Below are 16782 nucleotides of genomic sequence, written 5' to 3'. Positions count from 1 at the left end.
GGAGGCCGGGGCGGGCTGGCCCAGCCCCGGGGCAGGGACATGCCGGTGCCCTCCTGGAGGGCCACGGCCGGGGGAGCGGGCAGCTGCCTGCGCTCGCCCCTGTTCCCCCCCCCCCCACTCCGCGATGCTTTAATCACATTTTCAATTCAAATCTGCTGCTATTTGATCCTCCGGGGGTGGCGGCAGCGAGGGGGGGAATATTTTTAGCTGTGCTTAAAGCTGCCGGGGCGGCTCGGGGGGATCGCGCAGGTTGCTGTGGCCGGGCGGAGTGGGACGGGATCCCCCCCCCGCCTCCTTCCTCCTCCTCCTCCTCTTTGCACATCTGAGAGCAGCAGCGGGGCTGGCTCCCCTCTCCCGGAGGTCGCCTTTGTTTTCCCCGCGTCGCTCTCCCGAGCAGCCGGGGGGCGGGAGCGGGCCGGGCTGGGCTGAGCTGGGCTGGACCAGCCGCCCCTTCTCCTCCCTCCCCTCCCCGCCCCGCCGGAGCCCGCGGAGTTGGTGCGGTTCCCCCGGGAGGCACTTTCCCCCCCTGGCCCCGGGGCTGAGCCGCTGCCGCCGCCCCCCGGGACCCCCATGGCACCGCCGCGATGTTCGTGTCCCGGGTGCTGGATTTCCAGAAGACGCGCTATGCCAGGTAAAGCCGTCGGTCCCCGAGCCCCGGGTGCTTGCGGAGCCCCAGGACAGCCCCAGCCCCTGCCCGGGCCCGGCTCCGGCGAGGATGGAGCCCGAAGGGACCTTCAAAAGCTGCTGAGCGCCCCAAAGCCCCGGGCAGGTGCGGGCTGGTACCTGCTTTTCTGCATCCCTAAGGGATTCTGAGCATCCTTGGGAGCCCTCGCTGGGTCTCACAGCCTCTCACTTCACCGTTGTCCTCCTGCTGCTGGGGGACCCGGAGCCCAGCTCCCCACGGGAACAGACCCCATCGCCAGCCACAAACCCTCCACAGAGGGACCAATACTGCCCGGGGTCCCGGGCACCTCCTCAGGGTGGCTTCCCCAGCCTGGACCTGGGGGCTCCACAGGGCTCCCATGGGAGCACCGGTGGTGGATCCTTTCCCCCCCTCTGTGAAATATCCAGGGAGGTTTTCTGGCAGCAGCAGGAACTTGTTTTAACAGCTCAGGTGTGTTAGGAAACCTCGTGGCATTACCTGTGTAGGGGGAAACCTGAGGACCGCTGGGCACAGGTCAGAGGGCACTTGGCCACGCACGCTGCAGTAGGATCAGATGTAGCCTTCAGCAGGGAGCTGGTGGGTGACACGGGGACAGCGGCTGCCCGCAGCCCTCCAGCACGCCGGGTGGTTGAGGATGAGTCAGATCGCGGAGTGCTGGGTGATGCATGGCCAGATGGGGCTCAGGAGGGTGCTGGGGGTGCTCAGTGTTGCACCAAGGACAGACTTTGCTCCCAGATCCCTGCGACTGCGACGGGGATGTTTTCATGGCTGTGGAGGGTCCCACAGGCTGGCACAGGTGCTGGGGGCATTCAGCTCTGTTGCTGCCACTGTCAGACTTCCCGTGGTCCTGTTAAGAGTCAGATACGAGAGAAAAACTTGTCTGGAAGGGAGGACTGATGGTGTTTCTTACCTGCTTGAGGCAGGAGCATCCCTGAGGGATGTTTGCCTGGGCTGGGTAAGGGCAGGAGACCTCCACCCTCCAAGCCACCAGCTCCTCTCCTTCCAGGTGTCCCATGGGGAAAATCCATGCTTGCACCTCAAAAAGCCTCCTGAAACATGTGGGCACGTGCTCAAAGACCATTTTGATGCTGTAGCTGCCACCTGATAACCTTTACCTGGGGGAGATGAAGGAGGTACCCAGCTGGTCTGCACGATGCATCTGGTCCAAAACTCAATGTGAACACAGAGAATTCAAAACTGTTTTTCCCAGCTTGCATACAGAGGACAGGGCCAGGGGGAGATGGAGACGAGCCAAGTTCCATCCCCCCAGAGAACAAGGAAAACTGTACCTTTGCCCCACAGCAGTGGTGCAGAGGCTCTTTGGAGCTGGGCAGCAGAGCAGGGGCTGCCCCCCACCGCAGTCCCTGCCAGCAGAACCCATCTGCCAGCCTGTTGCTTGATTTATCCAAAATTAGCGTCCTCACACTTTGTCATGGTCCTTTCTGGAGACAACTGGTTAAATGGGGATGAGGTGTTAGAGTGCCTTGCAGGGATAGAGCCCATGTGCAGGGCAGGGGCTGCAGGGCATCCTCCACCTCTCGCAGGGTACCAGGGAGCAGGAGGAGATGAGTGCTTCCCTTCGCTTTCACCCCAAGACACACCAAGGCGATTGCCAGCACGAGGTACTAACCCAGAGCTTCCTACATCGCCGCAGACATCCTCTTAGCCTAGTGCTTAAAAATAACAGTTGGCTAATCCCCATCTCCCCCACGCTCCGCTCACACCAGCTTCCCTCCCGGCAGAAATGCTCTGCCGTGGCATATCCCAAAAGAGACCCTAAAAGCTGCTCCTTCTTTTGTGCTGGGGATGCTCTCAGCTTCCCTGGGCTGCAAGTAACAGGGACCAGGTTCTGCAGTGGGGACTGGTGTGAGCAGGAGCCACGGGGCTCACCGTGGCACGAGCCCTTCAAGGCATCAGAAGCATCTTGTGGCATCTTTTCAGAGGATGAGAAACTCTTTCTTGTGACCTTCCTTGAAAAAAAAAAAATCAGAAAGTTTTCTTTTTGTGGAAAAGCCTGAACAGCTTCATTTTTAATGTCATTTTATCTAATTTTGAGTGAGGACCAAGAAAGGAGGAACCTGGCCATTAATACACCCGCCAAAAGGAATAAATAAAAAAGCGTGGTGATGAAAGACCTGTTGTGTGAAAGCTGCAGTGAAGGCACCAGGCTTTGAACAAAGAGATGAAAGGCAGCGATCAATGCAGGAGCATTTTGTGAACTGCCAGGAGAAAACTCAGGGCTGGAGGGGCACTGGTGTGTCCCCGGGTCCCTCTTGGCTGGGCTTCAGAGACGGAGCATCGCAGCTGGGGTGGAGGGGGAGAAAGCAAGTGGAGGGGGCTGGCGCCGTGGTGGGAATAGGGATGTGTGGTGATGCTGTTTGAGCAGGTTGTGGTTGTAAATGAGGCTCTCTGTGGTTTCTGCTCTGCTGTGGGGTCCACGAGGCTCTTCCATCGTCTGCCATCATGGGGAAAGGGAGTTGAGGCGTGCCGTTGCTGCAAGGCTTTCCCTGTCGCTCACAGCCTGCACCGTGGCAAGCGATATCCACCTCCTGCCCGACAGGTCAAACTCAGCCACGATGCTGGCAGCAGCATGCAGTTACAGGGTGCAAGCAGGTGTGATTCCTCCTGCTTTACCCATCCACCAGGTAGTTATTCCCCCATTCTCCCTCCACCCTTTCCTCTACTCCTCCCTTCCTCCCAGCTCACCGAAACCCTGCTGGTTTCCCACCAGAGCTACAGATTGGTGCAAGTTGCATCTTTATCACGTCTCATGGGCCAGGTAACGCCGAGCCAGTAACCAATCCCTCCCCTCCATCTCACCATCAGCTTTGACCTCGCTTTGGCCCATTTTCTACTCAGACATGGTCCGGTGCCTCCTGCCCACGTAGCTGCCGTGGGGCTGCGGCTCAGCCCCAATCTCCCTGCAGGGAAACAAAATCCTTCCCAGACTTTGACCATCCAGAGCCATAATTGAAAGGAAACGTGATTAAGCAGGGAGCTGCTGTATGTGGCTGGCTTGAGCAGCTCCGGAGCAGCCGGTGGAGAGGGGTTTGATGGGAGCTGCAAGCTGTGCAGGGCACTGAATCATCTTAATTAACTGGTAGCAGTTCATGATTTGATTTGTTTATGTAAAAGGCTCTAAATCTTCTTGCGTTCACTTCTCTTGTCCTGTGCAGAGTACCAAAGAGAAGCAGCCAGGAAAATCCACATTAATTTCTCAGCCCAGAAGCTGCAGGAGTTTAGGGAGAGCAGGGGCCTCTGTAAGTGCATGGTGCAGGCTTGTCCTCACCTGCCTGATGTCCACAATGTAGACACTGCCATGTCCTCAGCATCATGAGGGGATGGAGATCTGAACTCTACACTTGCTCAAAAGCAAATCCTGAGTTTGGGGAAAGGCAGCTGGGAAGACCTTCCGTGTTGCTCCCTGCACCTGTAATTACTGGGCAAGGAGACATTCACCAACCCCTCCTCCAGCATCTCCAGGCAAGAGAGGGAGAGGAGAACCGGCAGGAATAGGAGTGAGAGAAAACATTGGGGTGCTCAGACCCCAAACATGAGAAAAGCAATGCCAGGCTGACAGCCTGAGCAGAGCTGCTGCGTTGGGAAGATCCGGTCCCTGTTTGCTTTGCAATGAAAGCACGAGCAGCCCCCGCCTGCTCCCACACAAGCCAAGATGCTTTCCAAGAGCTCTGCTTCCCTCACAGCCCACGTGGGATGAAACAGTGAGAAGGGAAATGCTTTCAGCATTGATATCGCAGCTTGGAGCTGCTCGAGGGGCAGGGGCTCTTCACCATGCAAGCACCAGCCCCATCCCACCATCCCCAGCAAGACCTGCCAGGCTGCCCCTGGCTGAGCAGTTCCCCTTGCTGCAAAAGGCACTGCTCCAAGAGATGGGGAGGCCCCCAAAATACCTAGGGAAAGCCAGCATCACCTGATGTCACTGACCGGTTCCATATTGGTTGCTCTGTGCATCCAGGTTGACTCAGATACTGGTTAAGATAGCACTGGTAGGATTCATCTCATGTAAGTTTAGATGCCCAGGGTGCAGTTCTCATTTGAGCCAGGTATTTGAAAGGCAACAAGTACTTGGAACATCATTTGTGATGGAGTATTCCCTCAAACTGCCCCTTTCCCTCTTTCGGGAGGGTTGTGGGGATGCAGCAGGATGGGCTCAGGTGGGATCACCACATCAGAGATGTGCAGCAGTGGGCAAGCCAAGCCCTGTGCCTTGTGCTTCTGGGGGAAGGATGGTCTCTTGGCTGCCTGGGAAATACATGCACGATGGTCTTTTCCTTCCTTCAGCCGGTGTTGGATATCAGCCTGATGTGATTCTTTGGCACAGCTCGCTATGGCCAGCTCCACGAGGCAGCGGCCAACTCGATGCATGGGAAATTCAAGTCACTGCCCAGCGTGGCAGGTCAGCGAACACAAGAAATGGGGCTCTGCCAGGACTGCTCCCAGGCTCGCCTTCCCCTCCTCCTGCCTTCCCACACCCCCAGCTCCACAGCGAGACAAAGCAACGCAAACAAACTACAACTCCTACGGGAAGGAAAGGAAAAGAGCCCAACTGCCATTTCAGTTCATTGCTCTTGGGGGGTGCTTGGCTGCAGCTGCAGAAGGATGTCGGTTGGGTACCCAGAGAAATGCTGCAAGGGGATGGATGCTCAGAGCAGGGGCTGAGCAAGGCAGAGGTGACACGACCAAACACACAGGCTCAGGACTCCCTTTGGGGTTCTCCAGGTGAAATTGAACCTCAAAATTTTCATGCAGTGAAAATCCAGCATGCGATGGGCTCAGTGTGATACACTACAACTTCTCATGATAACATGATACCACAAGCATCATATTCCTGGTGTTTGCTTCAGATGCCAGTTAGCTGAGCAGCACTGACCTTCAGGAGAGTTTGGATCCAAGTCTGTGATCCTGTTCATAGCCCAGGCTGGCTGCTGCTGAGGAAAGGATTTTATGCAGAAAGATCAGCAGGTCAGGGGCAAGGAGTTACCTCCTCTGCTGTGCTCAGCAGCACTGGCTGGTACCGCAGCGTTAGAGACAGCCCTGCTCTCTGTTGCAAATAATACCAATTGAAATCTTGGGATCTGCTTGCCCAGCTGGTGAAATGGATGATTCTCATTCTGTGCATTCATTGTCCAGAGGCATTTGCTGAATTTACAGATACCATTTGTACTTTGGTAGCATTCAGGAATCCCCAAAGAGAGCCAGGTTCTGTCTCTCAGGGGATGCTGTGGGGAGACCTGATGGACCTGAGAAACTGTGACCTGCTCACATAATGTCACAGTAGAAGCTGGGTCTCCAAAGAGCTAGTGGCAGCTGGGGTCAGAGGCTGGGAAGGCTCCAGCCCACAGACTGCCCAAATCCCCAGCCAGCAGGCAGAGGGGCAGGTGGTCCCACTCGCTCCTGCCCACCTTGGGCTGTTGCAGAGTTTAACCTGGCAGAGCCAACTCAGGACTCATCCTGCTAACTTCTGTGCTCAGAGCAATGCAGGCAATGCAGCAAGGAACACGCACAATGACTTTCCAAAAAAGCAAATAGTGAATAATAGAGAATTTTCAGTTCTGGAAAGAGTCCTCCTAACATTCACAAAACACCTGGGACATCAGAGTCATTTTGTGACTAATCAGCTGTTGTTGGAGGTCTCACGAGTACCAAATGAAACAAGAAGTCCCAGATCAGAAAGTAATTTGGAAAACACTCACCAATCCCATCTGTTGTGAATAAACAAACAGCTCTGCTGTATTTGCAGGGTCATGAATTGCCTTGAAAGACTTTGAGATACCATCTACATCAAGAGCAGAAAGCCTGCTGGAGAGAAAAATAAATATCCCTGCACAGAGGATGGGAATATGGACAGTTATGACCCAGCTGGGAATTACCTGCCAAGTTTCCACTGACCAGCCAAGCCCTGCTAGATGTATATGGGCTCTCATGGGTGCAGAAATGGTCTATGCCTGTGCCCAGCCCTGCTTGGAGCCTCCTGTGCTTGTCTCTGCTGGGGTGAGGAGCAAGGAACAGGATTTGGGTATACCCTTGGGGTGGTCAGAGGAGTAACAGAAGTACATTCCCTCCTGCCAGCCTCAACCCATCATGTACCCACTGCTGTGGCAGCGGGATGTGCCAGCAGGTCTTCCCTCTCCCTTCACAGGGGACATCTGCGCCTGCAGTTCAGGGCTGGGTACAGCATGGACGTGGCTGAGCACAGTCTCCATCCAGGAGCATCTCTAAGTCAGCGAGCGGACTTGTTCAGCGTTTCTCTTGGCATGCAGGCTATGCAGTGCCAGGGGCTGGTCTACAGCCAGCCCAGGGTGTTTCCACATGTCAGAGCACTGGGAACAAGAAAAACTGAGGTGAGGGAATCGGAGGTGATAAATGAGCATTCAATCTGCAGCTCATTTTGACTTGCTTTGTGGAAACAAGGCTCGTACCAGGGGCTTCTGGGCAGGTTACTCCAGAAATCTGGTGATCTGCTAATTTACCTCTCAAGAAAGGCTGAGAGATGGTGGTTTAGATGAAAAGCCTTTCAGTTTGCTCCCTCGGTCTCTCCCTACCCGAGCTGCCAGCTCTGTGCACAATGCCAGGGAGCAGTTCAAACGACAACGCCGTGCCATCTTGCTGCTTCTCACACGGGATGGGCTGGAGTCAAAGGAGCAGCCCATGGAGCAGGCTGGTCCTGGCCGCCCCTTCTCCCCCAGCCCAGGGAGCCGACCTGGGAGCTGACAGCACACACAGCTCAGCTTTCCAAACCCGGAGCGCCATATGTTCGCGTAGGAGCATGCGAGCACCGAGGAGCGGGCATGGAAATAGAGGTTTCGGCTCTTAACGGGGTGCCACGCAGCCGTGCACATGCCCGCGTGGGTGGCTCTGCAGATGGCAATGCTGGGCAGCATCAGCCCGAGCCTTTGCATTTCTGCTTCCCAGTGGCAAAAGCTCCCACGTCAGGGGGTAGGAAGGAAAAACAGGATTTCTCGAGCGCTCCTGGGCTGGATAAAGCAGCTTTGTGGTACCATAGAGTTGGGAGCTCAACATCAGGAGCTGCAAGCACAGGGAGAGAGGGGAGGGCTGCTGAGCCTTTCCCATGTCACTAAGTTGCAGAATTGATGTCCTGGACTCGAGGGATCCCTGAGCACATCCCTGGTGCCCTGCTCTGCCTCCTGCATCCTGGGATCATGCCCCATAAGTGAACAGCGCTCAGGACCCTGCCCCACACTGTCACACACAGCTCCCCAGGACTGAGCTAATTAAGAACCACAGAGGAGCTCAAGGGGATGAAGCCTCTTACCAGAAGCTGTGGCTGGAGCATTACCAGATTATGGGTCAGAAGCAGAGCACACCCCAAGTCCCAGCTTACAGGGATGCTGCTGCAGCAGCTCACACATGAGCACAAGCCCGAGGACCAAGCGCCAGCACCTGCACTGTGTGTGCAGCCTCTGGGCTCATTAGGGCAAATCCAGACCATGCACTGAAGAGGGGTCTGGGACCAGTCTACCCTAAAGGGACACATCTGCTCCATCATTGTCACCTCAGTGATCACAACACTTGCTCTACCAAGGGACAACGAAAAGGGCCCCAGCAGGACTTACCACCACTGTTGGTCAGCATCCAGCAAAGGCTTTCTCCATCCTCTCTGACAAGATGCCACAATCAGGATACAATCCTCCTCTGTTGCTCTAAAAGCAGTCGTGACACGGGGAGAAGGAGAAATCCCCTCCCATTGCAGTCAAATCCCAGCAGGGAACACAGCCTGGAAACGTCCCAGCTCCCTGGGCAGGAGGGTGAGTGCACAGCAAACCAGCATCCCACCTTCAAAGACATTAAGCCAGACCCTGACCAAGCCCAGCCCTTTTATAAGCCATTCCCAGGTGAAACCTCTAGCCATTAGCTGGTCTGGGAAGATTCACATCACCTGGCACCAACCCTGGACACGCTGCCTGCTCCTTCGTCCCCTTGGCACCCAGCCCATAGTGCAACACGCAGCCCCGACATTTACTGCTTTATGGGTTGTGAAGGGGATGTGTTGGCTCTTCAAGTGTCATGGCCATGGCCACGGCCTCAGCGGTGTGCAGGGGGAGCCCAGCTCTGCAATACATAGATACACAGCCACGTGCCATATATTTAGCCTGATATATAGCAGGGTCTGGGGGGGGTCTGGTGCTGGACCAGCTTCTTGCAAGAGCAGGGATGAGCTGCTCAATGGGAGTAGAAGCAACCCCCAGCTCACACCTCCCCATCTGTATCTTAGTGGTGATTTTCCACCCTCCTCACATTATCCTTCCACCAGCTAAAGGATGTCAAAATTATTATCCTCACTCGGAGAGGGGGAAAGGGGAGTGAGAGGGAAACGAAGTGATGTGACAGAGGCTGGCCAGAGAGTCTGTGTCAAAGGCAGGACTAAACCCCATCTCTCCTGACTCGCAGCCTGGCCTGGGTCTCTGTCAGGACTGTGCCCCCGCCATGTGCAGGGGACAGCTTTCCTGCAAAGTGTCCCATGGCTCTGCCCGCACGAGCATGTGGTGCCCACGGAGTGGCTGATGCAGGTTGTCTTGGTGCTCCCAGGAGAGCTCAGAGGCTCAAATGCTCAGACATGAGCCCTCACGAGGAATAATTTAATTTAATCCCCTTTTTACCTTCTTCTCCCTCGCCCCAGCAAAGCAAGAGACAGGCAGATCTGCAGGGTTTTTGAGGTCAGAACTTTGTTCTTGGTCTTTACAGTCTTTAAAAAAACTCAGTAAAACCCCCAAAATCCTCAAAAACCCAGAGTGGGAGAAAGAGAAGGAGAAAGGGACAAGCCTGGGAAGCCGGCTCTGCACTTTGCCCTGCCTGCCTGGGACAAGGGGCTCTTTGTTTGCCCGGCTGGAGCCTGCTGCACCGGCCCTTTTCAGTCTCCCTCCCTGGGAAAGGGGCCAGGGGGAAGCAGACACAAGCAGGGCAGGCAAAAACCCTGGGGCTGCAGTGAACAACCCCTGCTCGGACCCCCACCAGACCCCCCAGCTTCGTATAGCTGGTCCGTATAGTGTCTGCCAGAAGTTGCACCAGAAGAATCACAGAATCACGGACCCCCGGGGCTCTCAGCTGCTCTGGGGCTTTCATGAGCTCTAATGAGAGCCGTGGGTGCCCTTCCTGAGTGTGTCCGTCCGTCTGTCCGGGCTGGAGCTCAGGTTTGAGGCTGGTCTTGCACACCAGTACGGCAATGTTCTGCAGGCTGTGAGTGACGCAGGAATCCCCGTGCCCTGGCCTGCATCCATGGTGATGTGAGCTGGATGGATGCTTGGCATCCCGGGATGGTCTGGGAGATAAAGTCCCAGGAGAGAAGAGAAGGTGAGGAAATGGCCTTCGCACCCCTGGGGAGTGACATGCTGCAGGGCAGCTGGGGACTCATCCTGCCCTGCCAGGAGACGTGCTAACACCAGCTGCTCCCATGCTTGTTTGCACAGCTCTGCTCCTGAGCACAAAGAGAGACAAAAATGTGCCCAACTAGCCCCAAAATGCACGGCTGGCCGCTCCGGGAGGGTCCCACCGTACCCAGGCTGGACCAGCACTTTGCAGCTGGGTCCCACATCCGCGATGCTCCATTTCCCATCCCTCACAGGATGATGCTCATTAGAAAACGGGGCAGGAAAGCAAGAGCAATCTCTCCTCAGGTCAAAAAAAAGATCCTCCTCGAGGCTATTTCTCCCTCTAGGAAAAGCAGAGCTGCACCAGCACAGCTTTGGGCTTTGGGGATGCACATGCTGTTCGACCTCATCCCGTGGGGATGGCAGGGGTGGCCCTTCCCGGCCTCTCCATCCCTGTACCAGAGCTAGGGAGGATATTTGCACCCCAGGAATCGCTTCCCAAAGGGTCCAGGTGCCCCTCGGCCTCGGGGGGTGCTGTGGGAACCAGCCCTGCCGCTGATCCCCGTTACTGCCCTGAACAGCAACCGCCAGAACAGAGGGGACAAATAAATTCAAGGAAAAAGCCTCGTACATGTTTCCTCGGCAACTGCGACATCACGCGGGATGTCTGGGCTTGCCCCCCTTCCCTTCTTATTATTAAAAGGGAAAAGAAAGGGAAGCAGAAAACGAAGGGGAGCTGGGGACAGTCTGCTGGCAGTGCTGGGGACAGTGATGTCCTCCTGCCAGGGAGACATGGCTCCAGCGAGGGGAGCCCGGCCAGCCCTCATGGCTGGAGCGGCAGGATGGAGAGGGTGTCCCTGGTGTCCCCCGGGATGGAGGCGATGGTGATGGCACGCCAGGCCATGTCCCCAGGGATCTCCGGCTGCTTCCCAGCCATGGCAGCCTTGCTAAGCCCTGATTTACCCAGCGCGGGTCCTTGATCTGCAGAGTGGTGGGAGCTTAATCCCCTCCGTTTCCCTTTCTTAATTCAAGACATTTTTTGGTGACGATGACCACGCTTCTTCCCGCAGTGCCGGGGTCTGGCTGCAGGCAGGGCAAGGGCTGGGGACACGGCCCCTGCGTGGGCTGTCACCTTGCACCCCCAGGCCCGCTGTGGCCACACTCCCCCCCACTCAAATCCTTGTTATTTGAGCTATTTAATCCCTCCTGGCTCACCATTAACCGACAGCAGTGAGCGGCTCAGGCAGCGGGGCTGAGCGGGCAGGAGGTGGCAGGGGAGTCCGCACGGGCGTGGGTGGCTCGGGGATGGGGACAGGGGACTTCTACTGCCTTTCCCAGTGCCCCGGACAGAGGGGTCACCCTGCGCCCAGCGGCAAGGTCCTGCCAGCCCCCTCGCCCATCGCAGCTCAGCTGTGAAACGCGCCGCATATGGTGCCGGAGCCGAGAGCAAACGGGGTCAGAGAGCAATTAGCCCAGGTCCTGGCAGGCAGCCCCGCTCAGCTCGGCTGTCCCGACCTGAGCCACAGCAGAAACGGTCCTTAAACCCCTGATGACCAGGAGGGAGCAGCCAGAGAAGCATCACTCTCTATTTACCTGTTATTCCCTTTCCCTAAGCCTCCACTGCTGGCCCCTCTCAGAAGAGGACGCTGAGCAAGGCTTTGCTCCGACCCGTTATCACAGACGCACGTTTAACTTGTCCCTTAATCCAGCATTACGTACCTGGCAACGGACTAGCCAAGCCCGACACTATTTTTTATCGCTGTGTGTTGATCCAACGGGGGAAATCAATATGTTCCTCCTGATGCCAAGAGCAAGCTGATACCTCAGACTAAGAGAAACAGAAATAAAGATGCCGGTGGCCAAGGGAGCGTGGCGGCGTTCCCCCCTGCGGCAATCTGTGCTGGGACACGTGGCCCCCACGGGTAGGAGGTAGATGCAGGTGGTACCCAGAAACCAAAGGCATCGCAGGGGATACCCTCGTCAGAGCTGGGCATGCTGCTGTGACATGAGGGTGTCACTGCCAGATGGGTTGGGGACATGCATCAGGTCCCCCCACTACCCTCTGTGACATCTTCACTGCCGGGGCTCTTCCCACCACTGCCATGTCTGCCCTCTCCTGCCCACAGGAGCAGGCAGAGCTGGCTCCTGCCTTCTGCTCTCTGCATGATGGCAGCTGCCTGAGCTGTAGCTGAGCTAGACCTGGGGTCCTGGTGTTTGGGGCCAGCCAGATGGACAGGCCATGCCCAGTGCCAGGGTCACTTCTGCAGGGCAGCTGGAGCAAAGCCGAGCCGAGGTGGGGCTTCAGGCTGGGGGGGCTGGTGGGTGTCCCTGTGCAGACACCTCCAGAAGGGCTTTCCCCCAAACCCCATCCCCTGAACGTGTTTCTCTCTCTGCTTCTCGCTGCAGGTTCATGAATCACCGCGTCCCGTCCAACTGCAGGTACCAGCCAACAGAGTACGAACACGCGGCGAACTGTGCCACCCATGCAGTGAGTCCCTGTCCCTGTCCCGGGGCGAGGGAGGATGGTGCTCAGCTCTCTGTGGATCCCCCTGAGGAACCTCAAAGGACACCAGTCCTTATGGTTGGACTCAATGATCTTAAAGGTCTTTTCCAACCTAAATAACTCTATGATGAAAAATGTCTGTGTTCAGCCCTGGAGCAGCTCCTGAGGGTCTCGGGGCTGTGATGGGGCAGATGTGCCCCAGGTGCTCCTGGGGAGCAAGGATGCTCTTCTTCCTTCTGCCCCGGGAAGCTGGTGTGCATCTTCCTTGCTCTCACCCACCATGGCCCTGTGACCCCACACATCCTCCTTGTGCCTTTCTCATCCCCCCTACCTCCACCTGGAGAAGCTACTTTGGAGCTGCACCACGCAGGGAGAGCCCCTGCCTGGCCAGCGTGGGCAGCCAGCCTGGCCCTTATGGGTGGTACCTTCAACCAGAAGGAAAAAAAACACCTAAAAGGAAAAGCAGAGACGGTATTGTAGCTGTTCAATGGAAACACAAAGTCAACAACAGATTTGCTTCTCTCTTCCAGCTCTGGATCCTGCCCAGCATCCTCGGCAGCTCCATCCTCTACATCCTCTCTGACGACCGGTGGGAAACCATTTCAGCCTGGCTCTATGGCTTTGGCTTGTCCAGCCTCTTCATTGTCTCCACCATCTTCCACACCATCTCCTGGAAGAAGAGGCATCTCAGGTACCACCCCTGATTGCTCGGGAAGGGGGAGAGGGTCTGGAGGCCCCCAGTGCTGCAGGCTGTGACCCACCTGTCTGTCCGTCCCGCAGGACCGTGGAGCACTGCTTGCACATGTTTGACAGGATGGTGATCTACTTCTTCATTGCGGCGTCGTACGCTCCATGGTGAGTTGCTGGTTGGTGGGGGCCATCACTTGGCCCCACTGGAGGGGAGAAAATCAGCCTGGCTCCAACAAATAGGGTTTCCCTCTCTGGCTTTGTCCCTGCTCGAGGCTGTACCCCACCCCTTTCCACAAAACCTTCCTATCCTATAGATTTCAACCCCTTTAAGTTGAAGTTACAAGTTGGGAGGATCCTTTGGTGGGACAGCTGTAGGGGTGAGGGCAGCATTTCCCTGGCACCTCGCTGCCTGCAGCCCTGGCTGGGGTGCTGCCCTGGACGTCCCTCACCACAGACCTGGGTCTTGCAGGCTGAACCTGCGGGAGTTGGGTCCCTGGGCCTCTCACATGCGCTGGATCATCTGGATCATGGCATCTATTGGGACCGTTTACGTTTTCTTCTTCCATGAGCGGTGAGTGCCTTTACCCAGCCCCACGCTGGTGGGTATCGCAGAGCCTGGCTCAGCTCTGCCAGCCCCTCGTAATGCCCCGAGGTAGTCGAGCTGCAAGGGAGAGCAAGAAGGGTGGAGACAGACGGACAGACAGACAGGTACAGGGTCCTTGGGCAGCCTCCTGGGCAACTGGCAGTGGAGGGCTTTCTTGGACCACATCCTTCCCTATCTGCACCCTGGTTTTGGGAGTTTTGGTGGCAGGGATGTGGGAGCAGGGATGTGGGAGCAGGGATCTGCTGCCATAAGTTGCTTCTTCCACATGGTGGCACCAAATAGAAAGCAAAAGGCCCCAGATGTCTCCCAAAGCGCCAAGCACCTGGCCCTGAGCTGGCGGCTCCCAAGCCGGGTGGGGGTCCATCACCCCCGGAGCAGGGTGCCAACCCCACCGCAGTGGTGTGGGTCAAGCATGAGGACGTGGGACCTGCCGTGGTGGCACCACCACCCCTTTTCCTATAGCACATCAGCAGACATTACAGGCGTAAAACTCAAACAACTTCCCTGTCGGTCGCAGGTACAAGCTGGTGGAGCTGGTGTGCTACATTATCATGGGCTTCTTCCCTGCCTTGGTCATTCTCTCCATGGTAAGCCACCACCGGGAAGCAGATGGGCTCAGCACGAGGGACAAGTCCGAGCGGGGCCAGTTTGTCTCCGGTGGGTTGGTGCGGTCCAGGCTGTGTGACGGATAAAGCCATCCCCAAACACAACGTGGCCCAGCTCAGCTTTGCAAGTGATTTGGGTGCCCAGCAGATACCACGTACATCTCCAGCAAACCTGCTGCCCAGGCTCTATTGCATTGAAAGCCTCCCAGCAGAGCCGGGCTGCTCCCCGCTGCCTCGCTGGAGGGGAGGGTGTAGCAGAAGGCAGAGCGAGGGTCCTGCCTGCACCCTGCAGCTGGGGCCATGCTGCTGGTCTTGATGGAGCGGTGGGGAAAGGGCAGGCGTGCCACGGCCATCGCTGAGCCCTGCCTCCCTGCTTGCTCCCAGCCCAACAGGGACGGCCTCCCGGAGCTGGTGGCCGGTGGACTCTCCTACTGCCTGGGCATGGTCTTCTTCAAAAGCGACGGCCGCATCCCCTTCGCACATGCCATCTGGCACCTCTTCGTGGCCATCGGAGCTGGCATCCACTACTACGCCATTTGGAGGTACCTCTACCGGCCTGGCGCGCTGGAGGCCAAAACATCCTGGTAGATGCCTTAAAGACATCGTTTGCGCCAGCCAGCACGTGGGGGCACAGAGGGGAGCAGGGAGCAGCCCGTGCTGCGGGCTCACCCCAAACCACCCGCTCGCCCCGTGCGCAGCCACCAGTGCCCTTCCCGCAGGGACAGGAGAGCCTGGAGGTTGATTTTAAACAGATTTTTTCCTTTTTTAACCTTGGAAACTGTTTATATTTTTAGGCAAAGGTTTTGTAACACAGTGACCGACCGATGGGCTGCGGGAGATAGGGGAATGACCGCCCACCGAGGGCTCTGAGGGGCCTCGCTCACCTGCCTGGCCCCGAGCATCCCACGGGAGCGGGGACCTTGGCTGGGTTTGGCTGCCGGAGCCCATAGCGTGGGCCACGCCGGGGCACTGGAGGAGTTGGGATGTGGGGAGAGACCAGGCCCCTTTTCCCCAAAACTCCTGGGCATGTGGCTGTCCCAGGTGGGGAGGGGGGCACGCTGGCACACCCCCACCACCCGAGCTCAGCCCAAAGTCATGTCAGCATTAACCACCCCCTCCCAAGTTCTTGACAGGAAGGTCCAGAGTCAACAAAGCCTTACGTGAGATTGAAACTTGAATCTCTTCCAGGACTCCCCGGAGTCCCCAAGCACTGGAAAACTCTTTCTCTAAGCCAGTATTAAGTGCACAACCCGGCACGTCCCTCGTAGACGGGCCCTCAGAGCCCCCATGGACATCTTCTCCCTGGGATGTTTTGTTCTCCTCTCCGGTCCCGGTGCCAGCGGCAGCCCCGAAGCACGGCCCCGCTCCGGGCTCTGCCGCACGTGTGCCTTCGCCTGTCGGGGAGCAGAGCGGGGATCCAGCTCCTGCATCCACCTGGCTGGGGTCAGCCCGTCTGCATCAGGGGATCTTCTTTGTCCTCAAGTGAGGGAAACGAGCCTCCTTGGACTGGGATCACGGGGCTGCCTGCCTTCTCTGCTCCCATTTTGATGATGAGCTTCTTGCTCAGTATCAGATTTAAATCCACTTTTGGGAGGAATTCCATCATTCCCGAGAATGCTGCAGGGAAGGGACGTACCCATGGGATGCTCGGAGGTGAGCTGTGACGGGGACGTCCTCAGGATGCTCAGTTTTTAAACCCCTATCCATGGCTACACAGTGCTCTCCAAGGCAGGATAATGGGACATGGAGCCCTGATGCCAATGGAATGGGAAAACCACCACTGGTCCTGCTCCCCAAACACGCCAGTAGAGCTGCTGGAGCCAGGAGGGTCTGGTGCGTGCCAGGCTCTGTGCCGGGAGCTGGCTGGCAGAGCAGCGCCGCTCTCAGCCCTGCCTGCACCTTCCCCAGGAGCCCCCAAAGGCATCCATTTCCCATCAGCTCTCTTTGGCCTCCTGATTAATCACAACTGCAGCAGTCTTGGCGCAATGTGGCCAGCGAAGGAGATTTACGGCCGCCGTCCCCCATCTCCTGCTTCTCCGGCAGTGTGCCCAGGAGCCAAGCTCCTGGCTCTGCCCCACCTCCCGCAGAGCTTAGGGTCCCCCCAGCCTGCAGTGCCCGGGGCCAGCTCTCCACGGCCGTGCCATTTTGGAGTAAATTACCAAAGAGAAAGAGTCCAGATACTCTTCCCCTCCTGACATGGTGGCTGTGGTCACCAGGTCAGCAAAAAAACCTGGTGGGTTTCCACTTCCATAGGCAGAGGGGTCCTATAAGGAGCCCCAGGTGCTGTGCCTGGCACCCTAGCCCGGCATGGGGCTGCTGGGGAGTCCCTGCCCAGGGCACCTCAAAGCAGCCTTTGGGCTGGGAGACCT

At 57.3% G+C, this 16782-nt stretch overlaps 1 protein-coding gene across 1 annotated transcript; it reads left to right on the top strand.

Annotated features, from left to right (window-relative positions):
- The first annotated feature begins 517 nt into the window (after nt 1-517).
- On the top strand, nt 518-15918 carry MMD2 (monocyte to macrophage differentiation associated 2). The gene is made up of 7 exons (XM_068423414.1): nt 518-631; nt 12418-12499; nt 13045-13205; nt 13295-13369; nt 13674-13775; nt 14326-14395; nt 14798-15918. The coding sequence occupies exons 1-7, from the start codon at nt 585-587 to the stop codon at nt 14999-15001; spliced, it is 741 nt and encodes a 246-aa protein (XP_068279515.1). The 5' UTR covers nt 518-584; the 3' UTR covers nt 15002-15918.
- Nucleotides 15919-16782: the final 864 nt, after the last annotated feature.

Source organism: Nyctibius grandis, chromosome Z, assembly GCF_013368605.1.
Source record: "Nyctibius grandis isolate bNycGra1 chromosome Z, bNycGra1.pri, whole genome shotgun sequence".
NCBI lineage: Eukaryota > Metazoa > Chordata > Aves > Nyctibiiformes > Nyctibiidae > Nyctibius > Nyctibius grandis.
This window is presented reverse-complemented; position numbering and strand designations above follow the sequence as displayed.

Bases quoted from the DNA above. Each gene is read 5' to 3' on its own strand.
- MMD2 (XM_068423414.1), top strand. From the start codon at position 585: ATGTTCGTGTCCCGGGTGCTGGATTTCCAGAAGACGCGCTATGCCAG. The intron at 13,370-13,673 runs GTGAGTTGCTGG...TGGGTCTTGCAG, and splicing joins GCGGCGTCGTACGCTCCATG to GCTGAACCTGCGGGAGTTGG. The intron at 14,396-14,797 runs GTAAGCCACCAC...GCTTGCTCCCAG, and splicing joins CCTTGGTCATTCTCTCCATG to CCCAACAGGGACGGCCTCCC.